This window comes from Sphaeroforma arctica, assembly GCF_001186125.1.
Source record: "Sphaeroforma arctica JP610 unplaced genomic scaffold supercont1.50, whole genome shotgun sequence".
Classification (NCBI taxonomy): Eukaryota; class Ichthyosporea; order Ichthyophonida; genus Sphaeroforma; species Sphaeroforma arctica.
Genome location: NW_014040508.1, coordinates 8,723 through 19,152, shown reverse-complemented (window position 1 = coordinate 19,152; position 10,430 = coordinate 8,723). Strand labels below are relative to the sequence as shown.

Here is a 10,430-nt window from a genome sequence, read left to right as displayed (position 1 = left end):
ATATGTATATGTACGTATGTGTATATGCATATATATGCACCAATATATATTCATATTCATATACATATACTATTTATGTATGTATGTAAATGTATATATAATATGTGTATACGTGTACAAACACACACAAATATATATATATATATATATATATACATATACATATTCATATTCATATTCATATATATATATATATACATGCATATGTATATGCATATGCATTTGCATATATGTATATAATATTCATGTCTGTATACATATGTAAGTTTTATGTATATACAGTTATATCTATATATATATATATATATATATTATGTGTAAATATATGTATGTATGAATAATACATGCTGTATCTATATGTAAGTATGTATATATATAAATGTATTTAAATGTATACTATTTTTTGCTGATATAGTCAAAGGCACATGAATTTTATATATTATTAGAGTCAGAAGAACATGTGCATGCTAGACACTAAGACTCAGGGAGGCCTCTGAGACGAAGCCTATGCTATTTAACTCATTAACATACGTGTTCAATATAATTCAGTGTTGGTATGCTAATATATCCGTGTATACACGACTATCTGATACTTCCCACATAAAAATATTTTACTCTGTTCACCTGCCCCGTAGGTGAAATCGAGAGTATCTTATTGAAGAGTATCAAGGGACACTCGGGCACATACACACCCTCATCTGGCGGCACCATAGACCTGGACTACAGTACCGGTCCAGTTTCTCCAACATCAGGTGAAGTTTTGACTAGGAAGGCCCCGGAAAGACCTCCATTCGAGGCTTCAGTTGCTCCTAGTGTACCTGTAGACGAGTGTGTGACGGTCACGGCTGCTAGTGGCTCCGTAACCCAGGACAACGAAAACAGTCGTGATAACTGTGACAGTACACAAACTACATCGGATAGCGGAGACAACACACACATGAGCATCCTTGAGAGCGCGCGAGACAAGGCGAAACGGCTCAATTCGGTTGATATCATGGTGGACACAGCTGTCAAGGCCGCCGGTCTGATCGATGTAAGTATAGCCACACAGATACATCAAGTGTTCTGAAAGTCCTAATAGTTCTAATAGTGCACGTGTATATATGCGTATGTACACACAGGAAGCATTTCCACACATACCTACCAATTCGTACGTAAACCTTGAATATACTGTGGGATCTACGATCTAATCCAGGCATGCATATGTGAACCTCTATTCTTGATTCGGTACAGGCCAAATCACCCGTAGCGACACACCTCGACGCACCTTTCATTGACGGCCGACCCAGAACTCCACCACCATCACTAGCCGATGACATTCACACCCCAGTGACACAGGACCAAGCAGAGGCAGAGCCAGAGGGGCCGAAAGCAGCCGCTACACTGAGCCGGGTATGTGGGTGGATCCAGCGCTATCAAATTATGCGTGTAAAACATGCTGTGTTTAAAAACTATCAATCATGCGTGTAAAGTAGAATGTAGGTGTGTCAAGGGTATCAAATCCTGGGTGTAAAGCAAGCTGTGTTTAAAAACTATCAATCATGTGTGTAAAGTTGAATGTAGGTGTGTCAAGGCTATCAAATCATGGGTGTAAAGTAGAATGTAGGTGTGTCAAGAGTATCAAATCATGTGTGTAAAGCATGTTGTGTTTAAAAACTATCAATCATGTTTGTAAAGTTGAATGTAGGTGTGTCAAGGCTATCAAATCATGGGTGTAAAGTAGAATGTAGGTGTGTCAAGAGTATCAAATCATGTGTGTAAAGCATGTTGTGTTTAAAAACTATCAATCATGTGTGTAAAGTAGAATGCAGGTGTGACAAGGCTATCAAATCATGCGTGTAAAGCATGCTGTGTTTAAAAACTATCAAGCATGTGTGTAAAGTATAATACAGGTGTGACAAGGCTATCAAATCATGTGTGTAAAGTGTAATGTGGGTGTATCATGGGTTACTAAATCATATGTTGTCAAGGGGTATCAGTCATGTTTGTAAAGTATAATGTGGGTGTATAGAAGTCAAGGCGCTACTGTATAAGTATTTGTGCGGCCTAGTACACAACTCTATATCTCTCCGTAGAGTGTATACGAGTGAGGTATTGATAACGATACACCCACCTATACGGAAATATACTACTAGCAAAACCACACGTACACCCATACAATACACATGACTTAGTGGTACCTGTACTGACGTTTGTCTTTGCATGCTATGTCACACATCCTATTGTTCTTAACACACAGAGTATGGACGATTTAAGTGTCGGCAACGCTACGCTTGCAGATACAACAGTTACGGCGACCGCAGAAGATGAAACCGTTGGTGCCATACCCCAGGCAAACACACGGGATGAGAAGAGTGTAGAAGGATTGGCACAAAATATCAAGCATGAAGATGCGGAGGACACACATGTACAGAAGATAGGCAGCAAGAGTATGCAATGGGATGTATCACCCAAGTATGTCAAATGATGTGTGTATAAATGTATATTCCAAATACAATCATGTGTTTTATGTACGTATACTGTATATGATTTCGCATATATATATATATATATAGACATCTTATATCTTATATCTTATATCGCCAACTATATATCGATAACTCATGTGTGTACACATACTTATAATAGTATATACAAAACCCATACCAACAAGAAATATAGATAGCACACGTGTACAGAATATAGACAGCGTGAGTATTTAATGGGCTGCATCTTCCATCGATAATTCATGTGTATATACATGCTTGTCATATTCAATATTTCGTGACACACATACACATAGATACCTAGTTCTGTCGTTTTCTTTCCTGAACATGTACGTACATACATGTGTGTGTTTGCGTATGACGGCCTTTGCGCACTGATGGAGAGATGGATCGCACCGGAATCAATACCAAGTCGCCGAAAGGGCGTACAGTACAGTCTATAGCAATCCCGGATTTAGCAATTATGGGTGTGCTTCCGTCCTATGCTGAGATATAACTACTCCGTGTGCATATAATATCAAATTGCCTGGCGTTCAGAAGACCTCATTATTTACGACATACATGCATAATTTACGACACATTGACTGACATTGTTTTATAATCCTCTTCCCCTTTTCCCCTCAAAATAAAAAATTAAAACATTCAAGGCCTACCAACCTTCGGCGTGCAAATACACTACAAGCGACTGAGTATATAGAAGAATTCTTTGCGGCTAAGAAGGAAGACTTGGAGTATGAAAGCCAGGACGATTTAGGAGACGCATCTGGGTTGAACAAGCAAGATGCCGGTATGTGCAGGGAGTTGCGTATGTTGTGAAATATATATATATAGATATAGATGCATACACGTTGTTTATATGTATAAAAAAGAAAGAAAAAGGTTGTTTGTATCTTTGTATGTGTATGCATCTGGGCACTGTGTAGCTGTACGTTTATGTGTATCAGTTTGGATAGGCATGTACGTATTAGCCCTTGCATGGATTTAAGTTGAATATGTGTAGAGTTAGTATGTGTGCATTGATTGGTACAAATGTGTATCTAGAGCCCTTGCATAGATGTATGTTTGAAAATGTGTAGAGTTGGTGTGTGTGTAATGACTTGCATGGATGTATGCATGAAAATATTTAAGCCTTTTAACGAGAATCTGATTCTGCGCATGAAATATATATACATGAGAAACTATCATATTTACGTCTACGCATAAAAACCAAATAGACATGGTAAACGCATATACATTGCAAGGTAATATATATAGCAAAAAAAAATACGTAGCAATAAATTGAGAACAGACACACCTACATTACCAAGGAAAAGCATATTCAATACAATGTAATATACTTATCAAATATACATACATGAACAACTATAACACAGACACACTCATGGTACAAATAAATTCATACACGACACAACTGATGTGCATGAGAAACTAATCGCTGTCCCATACAGACGAATCGGGAGCTGAAGGTGCGCATAAGTCCAGCGAACGGCCCCGCAGTATGCGCTCGCTCATTGCGCTACGCCGCACCTTCACACTTTCACCGGAAGTAAGCGAATATGTCATTGGATAGATGTTGTGTGTGTTCCTTGGTTTTTTCATCTGTAAATATATCGCGAGCTGTACACATACTTATATATATATATGTATATCTATGTGTATGTTGTTGGGTAAAGGTCAGTGTTATATATTTACATGGTTTTGAGATGTAAAGTCCAATGTGGGTGCATCTGCCAGCATGATTGTATATACACATATATACTGATCTGTATAGGCATTGCTTGCATTCTGTGGCACAAATCATCAATTTGTAATATAGATCTGCTGTTTTCATATCCCATGTACGAAAAGTTTGAAATCGTATCTCCCAATCCGATCTAAGAATAATTGGGAGTTGTACCTATTGCATCCAATCCACTGCGAGTAAAACCCATTCCAATGTGAGAAAAAATGGAATTCGTGCTGTATATTTGAACAACCTAGATTATCCCCAGGTGAATACATACACCTATTTTCTTCATATATAAATATACCTGCGCATCGGCGCCTATCGCGGTCAACCCTGTGTCCAATTGTCTGCTGACATGTGTCTGTGAGTATATGTACACATATGCTCTTGTCAAGATGTTACTTTATCCCGGAGATCGCAACAGTTCTTACTACAGCCTAGATTCCCTGTTCATGATAAAGTTTATCCCTGCTTTTGTATAGCTATTATAATATTGGCAATATATTGTTTATTCTGGTGATCGCAAGTGGTTTTACTAAAGCCTAGGTTCTCTGTTCATGATAAAGTTTAACCCTTTCTTTTTTATAACTACTACACTATTTGGCAACATAATCGTTGGAGGCCTTACTCAACGCTTCAGTGGCCTTTGTCGAAGCTCTCAGGTGCATCTGTGCAGTTAAATATGTGCATCAATGTATCCGTATTTCAAATATGTATCAGTATCCAAATACGTATTTCATCAACAGCGGTGTAGTGAAACTGCAACATCTGTGACTTAACAAAATGTAATTAATTTGGCTGCACGCTCAGGTTGCTGAGGTAGAGGCATGCACGTGGGGTTTGCCAATGAGAGCTGTCTTCCGCATTTGTCTCGAGTTCATCAGCAGCGGTGAAGCCAAATTGTGCTATGATGATCGCGCTGCGCTGTACGCTCTCAAACGTCAGGTATATAGCTATATACGTATATGTGTGTGTATTGATGTATATATTTATTAATATCTAAGTATAATGTATTTATAAATTTTCATATTTGTTTATATATATATGTATATATATATTCAAATTCTTGCATTCATACACATAACCCTACATATGTATGTGTAGCGGTGTAGCTAATTGATTTTCATTTGTGTTAATTCTTTACGATTACTAATAGTACCGTATTATACTTTACGCTGTTCAGACAAAACGTTCAATAGGTGGAACATCCCAAATTATATATATATATATATATATATTCCCAACATAGCTAAATCAGGCGATAATACACATGAATAATCATTCAAATGCGTATATATTCTCTAAATTCTTTGCTCCTGATATACCTATATCTGACCATTTAGGGTCTCAACACGCTTGAGAAATTGGGTCATCCGAATGAAACCGGTAGAACAAATCATAAAAGATTCAAGTATATATAGATACATCCAAAAAAAAAATTCATTAATACTACTATACATATTTTTTTATCGCAACCGAATCAGGCCATTAGGGGTCCCTACACGCCTGAGAAGATGGGCGAATTGGGGTGGTTCGATTGGGTGGGACACGACATAAAGAGGCATTGGGCAGACCTCGAGGACATGGCACCGGATGTGGCCATGGCTCACTTCTGCAAGGTAACAATATACACAAGTTTGTTGTACCTAAAATTTCTCCTACATTAAGGATTCCAAACATAATAAAAAATATACTGCTTTCAGTTTAATTATGCACGTACTAGGAGTGTGTATATTATATGTGCGTTTCTGGCATGATGTTAGTTTTGTATATATATATATATATAGGCGATTTTCTTGTTGGCATCGGTTCTTTAGAACACTCTACCAACCACTATCTGCATCGGCTAATTGTTTTTGTTTATGTGTATGTGGCGTGTATGTAGCAACTGAAAAGCTCTGTTCTTGTGAGTCAGTTCCTGAAACGGCACCTGACAGGTCATGTATTCCAGGGCGGAACCCTGCATACAGAGCAGAAACGTCTGTTTTGCGAAACAAATAGAGCGGTGTTTGTATCTATTGATGGCTGCATATGTGATGGCTAATGTACATACACTTATGCCCTTTTTAATCCAGATCTTAATGTAAATAGACTTATACCCTTTTTAGTCCAGATCTTAATGCATATACACTTATACCTTTTCTAATCCAGATCATGGATTGAATTAACTCGTATTTCAATCTAAAGCAACCTGCGTGTGTGAATTCATGACTGAATTCGCCTCGCCAGCGAGTATATATCAATACATATGAATCCGAGTACATAAACAATTGATATACAAATTAAAGAGATATCCTAGTACACGCATGAAATTCTTCTCACTGGTATCATTTCAATCGTAGACGGTCGAGTCCAGTGACGACGCTTGGACCGAGCATCTGTTGAAAGAGAAGACCAAGCTAGACGAGGAGCTCAACGGCGAGTGGCAGAGGGCTAAGGACGAGATGTTGGTGGTAAGCACTAATTGTATATATGTGTACGCTAGTACGTATCTGTGATTGTATAAATATATATATATATATATATATAGTGTGTGTGTATGTGTGTGCGTGTGTGTGTGGCGCCCATGTATGTACAGGTGACTGTGCATTTGGGTTTGTTTTGGACGATGAGTATGATGTGTAGATATACGTATAAGCGCATATGGAGGACTCGCGTATGCTGTTGCCAACAACAGGCGAAGAAAGAAGCAATGACAGTCAAATTATTTACTTTTATATTTCTCTATACTTCTCAAGTTTATGGATATAGTAATCCAAACAACAGGTCTGTGCACGTATCCCACTCGATTTACGTACTTTCTCTCACGTTTGCGTACAAATTTCGACCGACAGGCAAAAGCCAAACACGATGAATTAGAATATTTGTACGCGTATCCCGCTCAATTTACGTACTTTGGACACGTTTACGTACCTATTATAACCAACAGGCAAAAGCGAAACACGAGGCGGAAGAGGCGGAGAAGGAAAGGCAACGGTTAGCCGAAGAGAAGAAACGCGAGCTGGAGGCAAAACTCAACAACTCTAAGGATCAGTTGGTTGCCATCCCCAGCCGAGAGTATGTCTGATTGGCAAAGTGGCATACATGTACATATGTGCATGTTGGTATATTGGCGTATAGACATATGCATATGTGTGCATATATGTTGAATGGAATAATGTCCTAGCCCGGTACGTTACGTTGCCATACAAAAGTTCTGTCCCAAGCACATCATAACCACAATACACACACACACACTTTCGTGTAGTAGTGTACAGTGGATAGCAATCGGTGTTACACAAAAGCAGCACGAACGTAAAACAGCCGCACACGCACCTGTATGGATACTAACACTTCCTATCACATACATACGCAGACTTCCGGACGAATACAAAACAGACACTTTGTCTCGAAGCCTGTCCCTGCCATACAACCCATCCGACTCGCGCACACCCATAGACTTTGAGGAGTGGAAGACGCAGGTCACCTCTGATCCTGACAATGTGCTGACTGTCCCCAGAGGCGAAAGCGTGGTCATCCACGTGCCTGTGGCTGTGGCTGGCATAACCACGTGGTATGTTTGTCAACCATGTATATATACATATATATATATATATATATATATAATATCTCTGTGTGTGTATGCCATGACATATGTATGTGTACCATATGTGTTTGCTAAGGTACATGTATATCAACAAATCCTTTGGATAAAAATAGCCCTCTCACGTCGTGTCTGGCCTAGACAATGTGCTGACTGGTTGATATTGGGGCCATACACGTGCTTGTGTCTGTGCAGCATCACCGCGTGGTGATCGTGTGATCCGATATTTCCTTTCAAAACTGTGGAAGTAGCTTTCAAAAGGTTTATTTTTTTTTTGATACGAAGGGGCTGTTCGTATGTGGTTTTAGTGATACGAAGGGGCTGTTCGTATGTGGTTTTAGTGATACGAAGGGGCTGTTCGTATGTGGTTTTAGGGTTGTTTATTTTTTTTTGATACGAAGGGGCTGTTCGTATGTGCGTGTGAAGACTGTTCACAAGCGGACGGGATGATTTTATCTCTGCGATGTAACGTGATGTTCACGTGTCTGTGACTTAAGCCTGCAGATTCCAAACGTCTAGTAAGCGTGTGTAGAATACTTCCATCACATTGAAAGATAGGTCTGCTCGGAAAGTAACACATCAACTGTGAGACGTTTGACATAGTTGGCCCTATGCCTCCCGCACTGTGTGGCTTTCAAATCGAGGTTATGTGGCCCATGGGTTCTATGGCAAGTTACGTAGGTGAAGACTTCACGAGATGTAGTATTGCTCTGCATCAGTTGTTATTATACGACATCAGTTATCAATAGACGACACCTATCTAATCTAGGACTCCAAAATCTGCAGGTGGGAGTATGCCACAGAGTCCTATGACATTGCCTATTCGGTCACATTTGAGGAGACTTTGGAAGGGACTGAAGGGACACAAGTACATCACATCCTGCCCGCGTTCAGGCACGAGCCGATAGAGGGACGTAGAGTGACAAAGGGCTCACACACCGCCGAGAAGCCTGTATGTACTCCTGTGATACTTCTCGTGCGTTCGCATATACCCTGATGTATCTTTTGATGGGCCTGTTTGTAGATGTATGTCTCACAAGCTGCAGCTCTATGTAGGTGGCCATGTTGTGCCTTCTGCACTCATACATAGGTCCGTATATGCATAGTGCGTGTGCGATGGCCTATACCCATGTACTTATCTATTTGTGTACTGGTGTGTACCTTCCACATGGTTATAGGCACAGTGACATATGTCACATACCGTTGAAAAGTCTGTAGATTGACTATCAATGTTTGGGGCTGTTCATGAATATATCTACAAATATCATTCAGAACCACCCTTTGGCCCAGATTCCCAGAAGACCTTGATTGTGTTTCTGTGCATAACTGTATTCCTCTTGGCTTTGTCTGAATAGATTTATCGCATGGTGAACTCAAATCTCCGGAAGACCAAGATATATAATATATATGTTCATATTGTATCTCGCTAGCTGCGTGCAGCTGATTGGCCCTATTATAATATTGTCCCCTATGTAGCTGCGTGCAGCTGATTGACCCTATGTTATGCTATTCATAATAATGCCACCACAGGTGTTGCGGATCAGCACACATACACACACGCGGCCCCATACACACACTGCCGCGCACTATTTTGTATTCTAATCGCTTCACACTCGTTTCAAACCACACAGGGCACATACTTGCTCAAATTTGATAATAGCTACTCCGTCTGGAGGACTAAGACCATATACTACCGCCTATACGCAACGTGAAGCTTTCCCGTGTGGGTTCGTAGAAGTCTACGGAACTATTTAAACGAGATGGTTTGTATAGAGAAATGGCGAACTAACAGTGGCAAGGATTATAGCGAAGGATTTTCGTAGTGCGTGTTTTCCAGAGTCGTGTCGGTACATGGGTAGGTATGATCACTCATACTCGGATAAAATGCTGGTATCATAAATAGCATGCCTTTCTGGATATGCACCGATAAAGCTAGCAGTTGCAGGTCGCAGCTAGAATAGTCATTGCCTGGCTCATCAGATCACCGAGAGATATTACCAAAGCATTTGTCACTTCCATCTAGCGTCTGTGGAGTGGAGAAAAGCCACCTTACACGTGTGCTCCGGAATTCTGAGGGTTTAATTTAAACATTGTAAATACGAAATACAGTTGTGCAGCCACAAAAATAAACGCCAGTCAAGAACCAAAACAGTGCACACGCGTCTACTGCTATGAGCACTGTGCAGTGTTGTAGAACTCATTGCATATCTGAATATAACTGAACATGTCTAGTCTTCACCTTTCCGAGGGCGCCTGTGTTTTAGTGAAACTTAGCACCCGTTCACACTCTACCGATCTATATAGCATAGGGCTGGGGAATTGCGGTGATAAATAATACTGATATTGATCAGTGAGAGGTTATATGTGCTATACGAATGTGGCTTTACAAGATTGGCTCTCGTGAGTCAAAACTCCTATAAATGAACTAAAAATAATAAAATTTAAATACAATGTGAATAATGCAGGAGATTTTTCAACATATTCGAGCACTTTCATCGTGAGTGCATATCAAATTATATATCAACAATAAATGTGGTAAGTGATGCATGGTTTACTATCGCTATTGTGTGCATGACTGATATATACTATTATACACATTTTCTACAAATTAGATATATGTATATATATGTATATA

The 10,430-nt window shown here is 39.6% G+C and overlaps 1 protein-coding gene across 1 annotated transcript in view; it reads left to right on the top strand.

The window, feature by feature from the left end:
* SARC_01285 (hypothetical protein) overlaps positions 1-9,940 on the top strand; it is a gene marked incomplete at its 5' end in the record, with an annotated part of 10,849 nt that extends 909 nt beyond the window's left edge. Inside the window, 12 exons of the mRNA XM_014304989.1 lie at positions 636-1,033; positions 1,234-1,392; positions 2,240-2,454; positions 3,134-3,273; positions 3,935-4,032; positions 5,023-5,157; positions 5,697-5,831; positions 6,555-6,665; positions 7,142-7,269; positions 7,568-7,765; positions 8,582-8,747; positions 9,427-9,940. Coding sequence (XP_014160464.1) covers positions 636-1,033; positions 1,234-1,392; positions 2,240-2,454; positions 3,134-3,273; positions 3,935-4,032; positions 5,023-5,157; positions 5,697-5,831; positions 6,555-6,665; positions 7,142-7,269; positions 7,568-7,765; positions 8,582-8,747; positions 9,427-9,507 — 1,964 coding nt within the window. The 3' untranslated portion in view covers positions 9,508-9,940. The remainder of the gene's footprint in view (positions 1-635; positions 1,034-1,233; positions 1,393-2,239; positions 2,455-3,133; positions 3,274-3,934; positions 4,033-5,022; positions 5,158-5,696; positions 5,832-6,554; positions 6,666-7,141; positions 7,270-7,567; positions 7,766-8,581; positions 8,748-9,426) is intronic.
* Positions 9,941-10,430: the final 490 nt, after the last annotated feature.